Source organism: Chelon labrosus (assembly GCF_963514085.1).
Source record: "Chelon labrosus genome assembly, chromosome: 19".
Classification (NCBI taxonomy): domain Eukaryota; kingdom Metazoa; phylum Chordata; class Actinopteri; order Mugiliformes; family Mugilidae; genus Chelon; species Chelon labrosus.
Window position 1 is genome coordinate 14,461,337 of NC_140352.1, and position 16,293 is coordinate 14,477,629.

Genomic DNA, 16,293 nt, shown 5'->3' on the forward strand with positions numbered 1-16,293 from the left:
ATCTTTCCTTTCTGAAAAACATTTTATCATTAGCAGATTAACTGCTTCTGGCTCTAAAAAGCATTCTTAGCGGGCAGCTAATGGCACCAATAGCATTAATTATCAAGGATCATGTTGCCATTGAGCTTTTATCTGGTTTATCTCTTCCCATGCAGCATTCAAGATATGCTAAAACCCACTGGGTCGCCTGAGGACTGGCTGGAGTGGTTCCTGTATCGCTTGCACCACGAGCCGTGGGCCCTGGGCGGTATTGTGGTCATGGCGGTGTTCGCGCTGGGAGTCCTGTCTCTGGCGCTCTTTGCGCTGGTGTTTGGATGCTGCTGCAGCCAAATTCAAGTGAAGCAAAGGAAGAAGAAAAGGCCGGCGAATTCAAATAATACAGTGATTTAGATTGCGAAGAGCACTGACACATATACTGCAGAATGAATGTTGACATAAGGGACAATCATGTCATTTAGATGTGGTGGAAAGCGGACTTTGGGAGTTTTTACTGCGACACACCTTTTTTAAAAAATATCAGTTTCTCCAAAGTAACTTTAAATTAAATCAAAAATGTTTGAGACATTGTGTTTGAAGTGAATCACAACATTTCAGCTTGTTGTCTACATGTACTTTAAAACCACAGACAGGTGTATTGTATTGTGTATCAGGTGTGTGGTTAAGTGTGTGTTTCAAACAAATGATTGTAAGTAGTGAAATGTCAACATGGTGCAGATTCAGCTAAATAACACAAACCACAGCTTTCTTGGGCCAGCAAGTTTTTTTGCCAAATTAATTTTAGAATAAAGGATATAACAGTAGTACTTGTTATGGGTTTTAAAAGGCTGCTCAGTGTAAAATAAATACATCAGTAGATGTAGGTGTAGAGATGGATCGGAGCAGGTATAGTCTGCATAAGTGCCAACCAATAAGTGTTCTGTATTTTTAACAACAATGATTAACAGGCTGAATCCAGACTCACTGGTAGGTTTTGATGCTTCATGCTCCAAGGGTTCATTGCAAAAAGTGAAATACAATATATTGTAAAATGGCAAATTATGTGTAAAACAGTCAGTAATGAGACACTGATGTGAAGCAGAAGTGAAATGTCTTAAATGGGATTTATTTAATAAAATGCAAATAACGCAGCAGAAGGATGTGTTAACATTATTTATTTATTTATTTATTTACATTATTTAATATTCACATAAAAATACTACTGTCAGTTTTAGGTCTAAAACATAATTTAATAAAAATTGGGAGGTGATATTTACAGCCTCCCTTTGTTAAGTCTTCGGGTGAAACAAAAGGACTACATCTCCCGTTGCTCTGTCTGTTCCTGCGCACTGCGCACTGCGCAGTAGCGGTTTCACTCACTGACGTTATCACTCTGCGACCAAACGTTTACGCGACTCACACAGCAATGGCGAGCGGTAAAAAGAGCGCCCTACTTTCCTCTTTGGCAGTTTATGGAGACGATACAGAGCCCGACTCGGACCCCGAACCGGAAGAGTCAGGTATAAGATAACACATTTAACGAATTAGCGGCCGTTGAACACTTTCTATAGCTGTGCGAGTCTTTATCCGGAACATCATGTGTTAGCTACCGTTAACCTGCAGCTAACCTAGCTAACCGACATTGTTCAGGATATGTTGACTTGTTGGGTAAAAAAAAAAAAAAAGTGAATATTAAAAGTTTCAGTGGATGTGTTATTGTTTTAAGTCTAACCGGCGTTTATGTTTATTTAACCGTGGTCGTTATATTTCAGTGTTTCATCAACTGACGTCTTGTTTTGCTTGAATTTGCCGGGTTAAGTTCTTGAGTCCGGGTCTCACACGTCAGTGAAATGTTAGCTTTGACTCTCCAGCGCTTTTGTAGACGGTGTGTAGTAAATTTCGTATGGCTTGTTGTTGGTATCTTAGTGTAGCTCTAACTCATTTCATGCCGGGCTGACAGATACACTAAAGCTACTGAATGATGAACCATTATCTGACCTGTTTCTGTCTCATGTCCCCAATCACCAGCGGGCACAGGAAGTGGAGGAGGACTTGTGTATCGCTACAGTGACGATGAGCTAAACCGAACTGAAGACGCGGGTGACAAAGTGTCTCCAGATGAAGACAGCAGAGAGAGCAACTCGGTCAGTATTTCGGTAACGGATTAATCCCTCTTTAAGTTTGTTTTGTTATCCGTATTATAAACCAGTCTACATGCTGTGTGGTGTTACAAAATGTGGCGCTTCTTGACATTTTTCATAACCGAATACAATCTGACACACTGGGTCTTTAGCGAATGGTAGATGTGGCCGGTTGATGGGTTTAACTACATCACTGTACACCAGTCAGCCACAACACTAAAACCCGGTTAAGTGAATAACACTCATGATATCATTATGATTTTAATGTTCCTTCTGGGAAACTTGGGACCGGGTTCCAGCATGAACACCCAGACTGATCGAAAACAAACTGGACCAGCATTTGAGCTGCAGCAGCTCATCTGTTGGATCCGACCACATGGGCCAGCCTTGGTCGTCCATGACTCTGTCGCCAGTTCACAGGTTTTCCTCCGTTGAACCACTTTTAATAGACACTGAGAACGTCTCACAAGGCCCGGACGTTTGGAGATGCTCGGACTCAGTCATCTAGCCATCGCAATTTGGCCCTTGGCAAAGTCACTCAAGTCCTCCCACTTGCCCATTTCCCTGCTCCTAACTCATCAAGGGGCTAATTTATTCGCTAGCTCCCTGATATATCCCACCCTCTGACAGATGCCATGATAGTGAGACAGTCAGTGTTATTCACCTGTTATAGTTTTTAAACTACTGAACATGCCTAGAGTCGTGTATGAAAGTATTTTGCCTTTGAATTCGATGGTTTGGGAAGAGAGTTATAGTTTACCCATTCCCAATATGAATTTAAGATAAATGTCAGTGGTTAATCTTATACAATTTACAATATACAACAGTTTGTTAAATGTTTAAATCTTTAAATGTTAGTGTTCTGTTTTTTTGGGGGGAATGTGCAAAAAAAAAATGGCAAACAGCTGAAACGCCCATATTGAAATCCAAACGACGCATTACCAGCCTCATATTCTGATAAGAGCCGGCTCCGACTAATTTAGCTGTGACTCATAATATTAGTATGCTATGGCTGTATTGTCATTATCATGGCGTCCCTCAAATATAGCTCCGTGTGTGCCAGTTTCGTTTTAATTATTAACGTGTTTATCTTATCATTCATTTTATGTATTTATTAATTCATTTATTTTATTCGTCTCATTTTGTCAAAGGTTAGTTTGAATCGGTAAAACATCGGTGAACCTCCGTACAAATTTCCTGGACTTTTTTTTTTTATTATTTGTTGTCCACCTCGTTGACATATGACAGTGTTCCACGGGTGCGTCTTTTACACTACATTTCACAGATAAGTAGTAATTACGGTGTATATTGGAGCACAGTCTTTCTTTTTGTTCGGTCACTCTGTGTGGATGAGTGAAGAAAACAAGAACTCAGAGCTGATCAGAGAAACAATACAGGCCCAAGCCTTCATAGATGGAAGAGTATTTTAATATGCCTTTTAATCTTCATTTAATGTGGTATTTGTACCTGCCTGGTGTGTCTCATTATGTATCACGGTCCTGTTCAGTTTCAAATTCTGACAGGAGATCATAGGGTTGAGTACTTTCACAGCCTTTGCTTGTTGCTGCTTGGTTTCCCGTCCACGTCTCCTCCTCCTTTTGACCCCTACAGTGTTAACCCTCTGCATTTTTGTTTTATAGGAAATGGAAGAATCTGACGAGGGGAGGGACGCAGATGATGTTGAGGTATTTGAACGCCCACCTGCTGTGGGATGGAGTGGATTTTGGAAAGCCTGTTGAATTTTACGTGACTAACCAAATTCGGAGGGACGGCAGTCACCACGCGCTTCGGAGGAGCACTAGAGGGTGCTGTGGGCTCACACATGTCCCGGTGTGGTGAATGTTCAGCTCGCTAATGAGACACTTGACGTAGGTTAAGACCCGCTGAGTGACCGGTATTTGATGCTTTTACTGGTGCATCTTCATGTGTGTCTCAGCCCTTCTCTAAAACGAATAAAAAGAGCCAGCGGCGTTTTCTAGAGCACACTGCTTGGTTCTTTCACGCCATGCTAACCCCACCCAGCCAGCATGGGTGTGTTTTAAAGCTGTATGAGCCAGACAGCACTCCTGCCAGCTTCCTGCTGCTCTCAGCGAGGTGAGAGTTTCTCACAAAGCTAACAAGCAGAAACAATACATCAGATGTCTACTTAGGCTGACTCTTTGTTTTACAAGCTTTCTTTGATTGATAGTAATCTGATAAGAGTAGTTTTGTCGGCTGAGTGTGCCGTGTAATGAAGGGGAGATAAGACACTGGTAATGTATAGATGGTAATTATAACTTAATGTCATACTGGGGTTTCTCAACACTACATGCATCAACATGCCGAGCATTAAGGTAGTGAGGAACATTTCTAGGAACAAACCGTTTTTGTTTACTTGGTAGCATAATACTCACTACACTGTATATGTTGTGGTGTGTTTTTTTTAGTATTATCTGTAGCACCACTGATGTCAGTTTTCTGGGTTTTTATCCCAGTGTAGACCTGTATGCGTTCAGAGTCTATGGCTTTCACACTGCCCTCCCACTTTATTATTTTTTCTCTTATCAGTTAGCTGTGAAAGGCAGCCGCTCGTTGGTGTTTTGATAAGTTCTGTTTAACTAAAGATAAGAGTTTCGATGTGCAGCCTGGACCTCGTTGAATCAGAGAGACTGAATTGTCAGGAAGTCTTTGAAGTGTTGCTACAGCCCATTTCCAGGATGCATTGGGTAAGAGTCGACCAGATTGCAGATAGTGGTGTAATCTCCACCCTCAAACCAGCAGGCCTTTGTGAAATGTTTGAGTTTTTGATATAGTTGACGCCTCACTGTTTATGTTATAGTTGGCAAGTAGGGCTTCCTAGCAGTAATAATACAACCAAGAGGTTTACGTGATGTGTCTTAGCAAGAGTGCGCAGCTGAGAGACTTGTCTGGCAGCAGCAGCGCGCCTTCTCATCATGTGTATGTAAGCGTAGTTTACTATGTGTAGTCTATATGTCCTAGATCAACCCAAACAATAAATGCCAGTGACCACACTCACTACTAGGGATGCACCGATCCGACTTTTTCAGTCCCGATACCGATACCGATGCCTGGGCTTTGTATATCTGTCGATACCCGATACCGATCCGATACCGTTGAATTAATATAATAAACTGCATACCTTCCACCTTATACCTTCCTTCCACCATGTAGAAGAATCTAAAGGCACCAGACTTTCCTAACTAAGACAAAATAACATAGATGTAATGTATTGAATACTTATTTATTTGTTATTTGAACAATTGTGCATCCAAATTGAAAATAAAATGTAATCAAACTTCTTAAAATAAATTTAAATAAATAAAATGTAGTAGTAGAAACAAAACAGTAATCAAAACAAGTTACCAAACACTGTAAACATGTAAAACATATATTAAGTGCAAAGTACTGCAGGAATTCAAAATACAAAAGCAGCTGAACCTGAGAATATAACCCGTGAAACGCCTCCACACACCCGACTCTTTCGCTCGCTCCATGTTAAACGCTCCAGCTCGTTCTTCTTCTTCTTCTTCTGTTTAATGGCGGATCATATCTTTACGACATACCGCCACCTACTGGACTACTACAGGATCTCCAACTCGTTCCACCATGCTGCTAACGAATGACGAAGGATTTGCTGCGACGGAGGAAAAAAAGAAAAGAAAAGAAAAGAAAACTGGATCGGCCCGTGGATCGGTTAATTTTACCGATACCCGATCCAGCTATTTTTTCCAATATCGGGGCCGATACCCGATACCAATATCGGATCGGTGCATCCCTACTCACTACTGATGCTCCATTTTCAATAAGATTACTTCCTGACATCCAGTTTTCATGCGAAAATTATGACTAACCATAAAAACGCTTGCAAGTGCATCATGTTGAGGGCCTGTTACAACTTTGTCTCGATTGAACACGAACCGAACCACAGTTAAACACAACGTTATAACAGTGTTAAATCAATCAGTCCCTAAATTGGAATGAAATATTGGTGTAAAAGTACCCTTGGCAGAAATATCAGGAGCAGTAAAGCTCCATTTACTTTGATGATAGTGACTTTTTTAACAGGCACCCTTAATTTAGCCTGAAATAATATCAGTGCTCCTCTAACCCTCCTCCAGTAGCACCATCAGGTCACGTAACTAAATGCCTTTCTCGTCAGCCGTAGCTTTGTTTTAGGGCTAATCGTTGGTTAACGCTAAGCAAAGGCTGCTAACATCAGCATGTTAGCCTTTAGCTCAAGGTACCACTGTGTCTAAGTAAATCCTCACAGAACTGATCATGTGCCTGAAGGCTCTTTGTATTTATTTGTGCAGGAACAGTGTTTATCTCTGCATGAATTGAAAATGTATAACCCAAAGTCCTACAAAGATGCACAAAACCCCTCTCTCTTCACACCAGCTCAGACAATTTTGTGTTAAAGTCTAGTCTGTGCTTTAGTTGTGAACTTTCATAAAGTCAGAGGTCACATAACAGTTGGGTAAAAAAATTCTGGTCCAACTTGACGATATCCCATATTATGGTTCAAGCTCCATAACGCTGGTTAGAGTGGAGTCCACGTGGCTGTGTTGTTTATCTAGAACAGCAGGCTAGATGACGTGAGCAGTCTGATTTTAGAAGTGGTTCTTTACTGATAAAAATAGACTATTATTTTTATTAGAAGTTAAATGTCTGATGAGGTTTCATAAGAGGGATGAATTAAAGTTCTGCCTTCAGAAAACCCTTGAAAACAGCTCCAGCTTCGCCGTCTTATTAGTTTCACCGTGACCTTTCTGTGAAATCGGCCAAATGGGGGAAAGAAACGTCGGGTGGTAAATCAATGAACAGTTGACTGTTTATTGGCTCCGTCTCAAACTGTAGGTGTCACTGGTTTGGCTTTTTTCCCAACGAGCTGGGCTGTACTTCACGTCTCTCTCTCTGTCCTCCTCTCGCCTCCTCCTTCAGGCCAATTCTTTGATGGGGCCGTGCAGTTGCTAGGTGACGACGCGATTCCCCGTGAATAACAGCACTGTTCTTTTGTGCTGAACCTGTGTTATGACCACAATGCTGGCACCACAGTCGGCATATTTCAGAGGCTGCGCAAGACTCCTCCTCCTGCCAGGCCAAGGCATTCTCTGGAAACTGCCTAGATTTGATTTGATTTATTTTTTTATTACTTCTTAGAAACTATTCTCCTTTGTGCTTCAGTCAGCTATCATTAGCATCTGTGATTTGTAGGTTTGAGACCCATACGTGGAATGAGATTTTGTCTCCATCTCCACATTGTTCACCAGTTTGCTGGTTTGGACTGTTAATCTCACCAATCTGTCTGTAATCCACCATAATTAACTATACCAATTAACACCTACCACTTGTGCCTTTTTATATTTCCTTATATTTCTTTAATGATTCGATTCTCCTGTCTAGAGGAGACCTAAATATGCCATGTGTCTCTGTTTCTCTCCTCTTCCCCTCTTCTTTTTTTCTTTTACAGATCCCAGAAGCAGAACGGAAAGACCCCAATGAGCTTGTTGGTGAGTACGCCCAAAAGTACACACAAAATTGACCAGCACTTAAAAGATAAGGGTGCTGTTTATTGTCAATGACTTAATCCGTCTGACAAGTATTGTTTGTGTATTCAACACATCATAAATCTTGTTCTTTTGTGCCAGAGAGCTCCATTGTTGTCCAAAAACTATTAAAAACACCAAATGGGTATCTGCAGGTCTGGAAAAGACTTCACTCAAAAAATGCATCAGGTTATCTTTATGCATATTTATATATATCTTTATGTTTTCCGGCATCTGCTGAGTGATTGAGAGTAAAACTATGGCTTTAGGGATGCTGTCCAAGAACAAGATGTCGGCAAACGTGTGAATCACTAACTAGACCTTGTTAAGCTGTAAAGGCGTCTTTGTTCGCTGAGTGATAGGTGAAGGTCTGGCAAGGAGCAGTGGTTAGTGAGTAATGACTGACCAGTATAGGTGTGTGTGTGTGTGTGGTTTTTGAATATCGCATCATACAACATGTGAGTGATAAAGGGAGTGGTGTTTTATTCGCTGCCCTGTTAGATTGTAAACTCTCAGCACTCGCGGCTTCCTCCTGATATTTGCTTATGCGTGCCCCTAGCTGGCTGCACATGATAGCTGAGATTATGTAACGCGCCACTCATCCCCATTCTTTATTTAACTGCAAAAAAACACAAGGAAATGATACATGTGGTAACGTGTTGCAATGAGGGTGATGAGCTGATTCTAATAATGAAAATATGATTCCTCACAGAGAAAATATTTAGCTTTTAAAAGGAATGTCACATTGAATCCAAGTGGAAGATGATTTGTTGGGCTGACTTGTTGCCAAGCTGGATGGAAGTGATTGTCTTTGCATGCTGCTGTTGTGTTCTGAAGGTGCAGCTGCCAAAACGCTTTCCTCTGAAATGACTCCAGCGCGCTCCGTGTGAGAGAGCAGTAGCTTCTCCCCTCAGACTCACTCCCTCCATCATCACAACAGCCACTCTTTTGGTTTGTTGCCGTCGTAAAACGGCAGATTTAGAGGAAAGGGACATGCTGTTGAGCCATTTTTAGCTTTTTCAAACGGCTTCCATTGCCATCAGTGTCCTGTAGTGTCAAGAGTGTGACTCATAGTCTTTGGGCTTGGACCCTTGGCATTCCTGCAGCGGAGCTCGGCTTTTCTATCTTGTCTGTCAGTAAATGTCACCGTGCGTCTGGCAAAAAGCCTCCTGTCAGCAAGCTGAAGACAGCTCTTTGTCTGTTCGCTGAAGGGACGGACACTGTCTGTCTGTCCAAAAAGGACCCTCAGGGCACAGATTGCGACTTTCTGTCTAGATCTTTGGGCAGCCAGATGGTAATTCAGAAACCGAATATAAGCTTTTCTCTGTCCGTTTATTACTGTGTTTCCCCGTGTTCTTCCTGGCCGTGCTGCTATATTGGAATATTCCCCACACTTGGTACAGACTGTGATTTATTCACATGTTACGGCTACTGTGAAGTTACAGAGTTTAAATCAGGGTTTGTCCAACGAGACTTCAAATTGTCAAGTGAATCTAAGGTTATTTTGAGCAGATTATCACTTATCTTCCTCAGTCGTAAACCCGTGTTGAGCCCGTGTGTCTGTGAGAGAGTTTACTGAAATACCAAGCTGCCACTTAATCCCTCTGAGTCATCAGACCTGCCTTGTCAGGTTTTATTTTTATTGTTGGAGGCTACAGTATTTTATGTGTTTGTGTAATATACGGACTAGTGACATGGAGCCCTTCATGTTGGATCTGTTATAGACGTGCTTTGTGTTACTTCTGTGTCTAGTGGCCAGCACAGGCAACGCCCTGCCCCTCCTTTGCCCCGCTGGGGGAGGTTAACCGTGGCCATATCAGCTTTGGTGCGAACTGTAAAAGGGAGTTACTGCTCCTCCTCTGAACTTTCCAGACATAAGGGAGATGAGTGTGGCAAGTGAGTATCCACATGTGTGAATCTGCGGTCCCACATGTTCAGCAGACCAAGGAAAACAGAAGAGATACTGAAGGGAGGGTTCACTGGAAACAGGCTGCCGGTATAGGATGACAATCTGTATGCACATAAACACTTAATAGCTTGAGTTCTGGCACGCCCCCCCACATCCAGGGGTTGCTCTACCGTGGAGCATTGAGTTCTGGCCAAGTTTATTAAACAGTTTTAGAAGAATGTGGTGTGCATGCTTTGATTCCACTGTGCAATTTCTATGGATATATATTTACACACTCTACATTACGTAGTTAATCCACACTGACAAGGAAGAAAGCCCTGCTCAATATTAATCTCCTCTTGCAAGGCTCATGCAGCTGCACCCTCGAGCTGTCTCCACTGCATAAAATAAATACTATGTCTGTCCACAACAGCCATGTGCTGTGAAAGGTTTCTCGTTCTCTTTTAACAGGCAATCCACATGATGTTGACAGTAGTCACTTCAATGGAAGTGGAGTATTTCTTCTGTTTTGTAACGTGAAATGTTCCACAAGACAAACGCATCAGTTCAGAAAATGATCTTCCAGTGTCCATTCAAGTTTTCACTTGCCGTTCACAGCTCCTGCGTTTACGAGCGCACGCATACTTGCAGAACTTATTCACATTGTGACTGACAGCACTGAATGATTGCAAAGGCCGTGCGTCGGAGTTGGGTATATAGAGTGACACTGAAGAATGCTTGGCCTGCAGTCAGAGAAAGCAGAGTGAGGCGAGGAGAGCAAAACAAGGGACAGATCCAAAGGGGTGGAAAGGAGCCTCCCTTCTCCGTACAAGCCCCGACAACAGCCACTCCCTGCCTGAGACGTTCACTCCTCATACCACACTCCCCTGTAAAATACACTGGCACACAATTATGGTTGAGATAAGTAACAGGACGCTCAAGGCTTCACCTGCAATGTTTGCTTACCACACTAACTAAGTTGTTTTCTAGTGCGTAACCATATCCCACCTCCCTTCTAATTTGTCATCTGTCTCGTTCAGATCTCATGTTTCTCTACCTTTGTATCACAGCGGTTTCTTAGTTAATGCTTCTTCTGCATGTAAAGACATGTAGGGCATAGCAGAAAGGGAAAGCCACTGTAGTGCAAACATAAAAGGGCTCATGTTTACGTTTATGTCTTCTTGACAGCTCTATTCTCGGAGAAGGTGAGGAACATGTCACCTGATGAAATCAGGATCCCCCCAGAGCCTCCTGGACGCTGCTCAAGCCAACTACAGGTACACACCACTACTGTTATAGGTTTATTTAAACACATACATTGTTACTTGTTGCACACTATTTATTGAGCACAATATAAAGTGTCTTGTGCAGGCAGTTTTTATATCACCACCAAGGCCACAGTTATGTCTGCTAATCAGACCAGAGGACCGGGAGTGTGAATTTATTTGGGGTTGTGAGTTTTATGAGGGCTTGATGGAATAGTTATGGTGCCCTGTGTTGTGTATTTTAGTGTATCTGAAGGCTTTTTTATAGGGTGGATAAACACTTTCCAGGTATTAAATTCATCTTACCAAAAGATTAAAACTTGCCATCAGCTCCTCGGGCAAGATGTTGGTTTCATAAGCAGACACACAGTCTGCACCCGTTTAGAGTTAGAAATACTAGATCAAGTCTTAATAAAGTGTTAATGGCCAAAAGCTGCCTCATCCATACACAACTCAGATTGGATGTTGATGCACTCAAAATAACTTGTTCTTGACGCCAAGTGAATAATTTAGCAGTTTCACCCGTTCCCTCTGTGGTTGGAAATAAATTCCGGTGGCTACATAAATTCTGGGACTCGCCCCTGTAATTAAAGCAGCACACGGTGTCATCCTCAGTCAGTATAGCATCACCACCGCCACCATGGCTTTCTTTCTGCCTCTCTGTTGTGCAGCGTCTCTTCGAACGGCAACATAGTTTGTTGTGTGAGGAGCTAAGGCAGGTCAGGACACACAGCTGACTTCTAAAGTGAACAGCTCAGCAGTATTCCCTCTAGGCTGGCACTCCCACCTTTCAGATGAACACCTAATGAATCACCATCACCTGAAAAGTCTGGCTATCCCTGGCCTCAGGTTACATTGGAACAGAGGCTCATGTACTTTCCAAATGAATTTTAATTGAATTTCACAAATATTGTGTTTTTTTTGCACTTAATTGCCCCCCTCCTCCCCCTCTTCATTTCACTGTTGCTGGAATGTGTCAGTTTTCTGCCTTTAGCAATCGTTCTCTGACATTAAGATTAAAGCAGCCTGTTGAGCTCAAGCCATACCTTAGATCTGTCTTTAGAAGACTGGAATTCCAAGAAAACGGACTATAGTGTCCAATTTTGTTTGTGAAAGGTAAAGGTGGAAGTAATATTGTAAACAGCCCCACAATAAACCTTTTAACCTACATACAGTTGCCATGAACATAGAAATTAGCTAGAGAGACCAAAATTTTGGGATTGACTCTCTTTTAGAGTCAGCCTCGAGTGGCCATTTGAGGAACTGCAGTTTTGACATTTCCACGCAATTTGTTTCAGGCTTCCTCTCATTTCATTTTAAACATTTAAAGGGGAACTACTGTTTTTTTACAACCTGGAGCTTATTTCTGGCTTAAAATATGGTCGTTTACTCACTCATATAACTTTTGTGTAATTTGTATTCCTTCGGGAGATAATTAGATCAGCGTATATACATGTAGTGGGAGTGAGTGGGGCACCGAAACGCAGCCTCTAAATAACGCATTATCTTCGGCGAAACTTGTTCATTTCACCAATATATTGTTATCGCACGCTAGTGCTGTTCCTCGTTGAGTCCGGAGTTACCTGTTATCATCATCCGGGGTCTGTAGATTGACCTACAGACCCCGGATGATGTCTTCTGACCTGGATGATGTTGTCTCAGAGCGCCGCCGTGACGGTCACCTTATTTACCTGTAATTTGCTACTGCTATGGTTCATCCACAACCTCAGAGTTGGAAAAATATTCAGCCATGTTGCAAAAAAACTAAATCTAACTAATATCTGTAGAAGGCCAGAACGCCGTCGTATCAGTCATGTTTGTGTCATTCATTTATAATGGTTTTAACCTCGTTGGCCAGCCAAGAGGGATGTCTGGGCTTAAATATTGGCTGTAAACATAGTTGGTAATGTAATGACAAATAACAGGGACGTGAAGGAGTTGCTGATGTTACAACAGACCAGCGGGATCAATATCTTCTCATTTTTAGCAGCATTTGCTCTTTCCATGTTGTTCCGTGTCCCTGGAAGCTTCCTGTGGCTTAGTGGTACCTAGTTGTCAAATATTTCTCACATGTTTCAGACACATCATATACAATAGCTCCATTCACACTGACCCTTACCTGGCCAGAACAGATCACATATATATATAAATAGGTTTTGTATATTTGATAACACTGACATTGTGTCCTGCCAAATGTCGAGTGTGCACGTAGCCAAGTCAAAGCAGAGGTGTTGATCTCCTCGCATTCAGGGACTGACCTCCTGTCTGGCCACAACCTTTCGCTGATTTGTTTGTTTTGTAACAGGAGAAGATCCACAAGCTGTACGAGAGGAAGCTCCATGGAGATTTTGACACAAACAGCCACATCCAGAAAAAGAAAGAATTCAGAAACCCAAGGTATGTGGCTCAGCCAGAGAACAAACCCAAACCAGTTCAGATACGCTTTGTTATAGACAACACAAGTAAACAAATACATTAGTATTTCTCAACTAGATTACAGATGATCTACACCAGTATCCAAGTTTCTCAGTGAGGTTTTCTTTGTTTTTCTTTTAGCATTTACGAGAAGCTCATTCAGTTCTGTGGTATAGATGAACTTGGAACTAACTACCCAAAAGATATGTTTGATCCTCACGGCTGGTCTGAAGACTCTTATTACGAAGCTCTCGGTGAGCCACTTTACTCCCTCTTCACATGTCGTCTTTGTGTTTACAGCTCAGCGCTCACTATTGTGTTTTATTCTTCCAGCCAAAGCCCAGAAAGTGGAGATGGACAAACTGGAGAAAGCTAAGAAAGAGCGAACCAAGGTGAGTGTAACAACAAATAAACGTGGATTACTTTGCCGTCAAGTGTTGTTCTCTGTCTGCGTCAGGGGCAAGTCTCCACCAGCTGCACCTAATTTCTACTTTATGTTCTTCATCAGACACTCAGAAATCAGCGCTGCCAAGTTCAGATCTTGTAACATCAGTTCAGGCCCAGCCCCAGGCAGATTTACAGCTCAGCTATGCCCATTCAGCATTTGCACTAGGTTTCTACGCAAACATTAACTTCTGCGGTGGAAGTAAACTGAGCGAATCTTTCTCTCGAACTACTTTTTTTTTTTTTTACCCGTGTACATTTTCAAACATTCTTCCAGAGGTAAATGGCGTGCCAGTGCTGAGACCGAGGAAATGAGTGATTGTTTTCTAACCACACATGCACGTTCCTAAGGGATACCAACGTGACAGATGCTGCCGTCATCATCGGCTCCATTATTCCGGCAGTTTGCACAAAGTGAAAACCTGGACTTGAATGAACTTGTACTCTACATGAGCTATTCTGTGAAATGTCGTCAGTGGGCTTCAGACTGTAATAGTGTCAAGATAAAAAAATACAAGAATTGACTGTGTATGACGTTGTTCTCAGTTGCTATTAACATACATGTTAATAATTGAAAGCCGGGATATTCATGGGTTTCACCAGGTCCCTTTCCACAGGTGTTTAAAATCAAGCACCTAGATTATGAATGTAGACTGCATGGTGCTTGATTAAAACACCTGTGGAAAGGGACCTGGTGAAACCCATGAATAAATCTAGCAAAACTCTAATATATATATATTTAGGTATGTAACGGTTTAATCTTTTGGTTGTTGGTTGTAACAGCTCAAACAGTACAAGGGATTTAAACCACTGTTGGATTCTGTTTGTGTCTTCTCCAGATTGAGTTTGTCACAGGGACTAAGAAGGGCACCAACGCCTCCAGCACAGCAGCCTCTACCACCAGCAACACCACCACCACAGCCACAGGTAAGCTCAATGTTTAGATAGAACCTTTGTAGATCTAAAGTTTGACGCGCTGGATCTGATCCCCGCGTCCTTTTACACCTGCAGACGCCCAGAAGAGGAAAAGCAAGTGGGACTCCGCGATCCCCGTGACCCTGGCGCAGCCCACTCTCCTCACTACCACGGCGACCCTGCCAGCCGTCGTCTCCGTGACAACCACAGCTAGTGGCACCAAGACCACCGTCATCTCTGCAGTGGGCACCATCCTGAAGAAGGCGAAGCAGTGAACAGAGCCGGCAGATACTGGAGTGAGTGATTGAAACAAGCTCAAAGACCCGTGTTGTGTTGCGTTCATTATAACGTGAGAAAGCTGCAGAGACAAATGGGACAAATGACCTGATGGACATTGTCAGAACCAGCCCACCATCACTCTCGGCTACACATGGACTAATCCAAAGACTAAACTGCCTTCTATCTCTGGGATTGTGTCTGCACCTACTGCATCATGAAGCCAAACTGATGCATAGGCCCTCTGTAAATGTGATGCATGCAGATCTCAACACGTACGATTTTTTTTTTATATGTTGGCAACAGCTGTTTAAAACAGTTAAAAGACAATGGTTGAACATGGAAAAAGCTCCTGATAGAAATGTCTGAAAAAAACAGTTTATTTTTATACCTCTCGTTCTGGTGCAGTGTTTTCTTGCTCCCTGTAGTAGTTGTGTGTTATAACTCAATATATTCATACATTTTTGAGCATTCGTTTTTCTTCTGTGGCAAAATGAACGACTGAGGTAAGATGTTTTTGCACTTGTACAATATGTATTGATGATGATAGGGTGAATAAATGGATCAGGTGTTGCCTTTTCACTTGGATTCTTTCCTTTTCTATTTGACAGCGCCTCGTCATGCTGTTGTGATTTAGGAAAACCGTTTATATTGTTTCACATATGGCTGTTTTTAACAAAGTTTTACACCTTTGTGTTTTACTGTGGAAATAAATGGGCACTCCATTTTTACTGGGAGGGGACGTGGTTTATTGAGTGCAGGCACTGACCTGAATCTGGACCAAAGAATCGACACACACAGTTTTTATCCTTTCTAACAGATACAGCATGTGTGTTCCAGGTGGCGCTTTCAATCGCCTACTCTGTCTGTACTCTGGGGTTAAAGTTATCCATAGTCCCCCAAGTTGCTTTGAAGACAAGTGAAAAGTTGTTTAAATATAGAGTCCCATTTATTCACTTTTACAAGCTGCACATATTTTTCATAACCTTTTATACTTTTAAAATTGGGTGGAGTACTAACTAAACAACAAAACTATGCTAAAATGACTTCCTTGTGTTCTTATGGTGTTTATCTAAACCTAACCCTGCATTCTTAGTTGCATAATGGCCACCAACAAACCTGTGGTATTAAAATACAAAAATAGGTTGGCAATAATGCTGGAAATCCATGTATAAATAGAAAAATTATATATTTTCTGTCTATATATAGGATGGAGACGATCGCAAACAACTTATAAGCTTCAGTGAGCCTGAACCCAACAGTTAACAGAGCACAGATTGTGGCTCAGACCTGAGTCATTAGCTGAATCATGCCCACATTGGGCCAGTCATGCACATGGTAGACAGTATTAACAAATGTCCACGTTCTTTCTCCTTGTATCTCAACATGTCTTTACAGAACCTCGAATGCCAAACAGAACAAAAAAC

At 42.1% G+C, this 16,293-nt stretch overlaps 1 protein-coding gene across 1 annotated transcript; it reads left to right on the top strand.

The window, feature by feature from the left end:
* The first annotated feature begins 1,264 nt into the window (after window positions 1-1,264).
* Window positions 1,265-15,454, top strand: sap30bp (SAP30 binding protein). Its single transcript, XM_084566982.1, has 10 exons — window positions 1,265-1,496; window positions 2,005-2,120; window positions 3,758-3,802; window positions 7,588-7,627; window positions 10,740-10,828; window positions 13,122-13,213; window positions 13,373-13,485; window positions 13,565-13,623; window positions 14,515-14,602; window positions 14,687-15,454. Exons 1-10 carry the CDS (start codon window positions 1,403-1,405, stop codon window positions 14,863-14,865), a joined length of 915 nt encoding a protein of 304 aa, XP_084423108.1. The 5' UTR covers window positions 1,265-1,402; the 3' UTR covers window positions 14,866-15,454.
* Window positions 15,455-16,293: the final 839 nt, after the last annotated feature.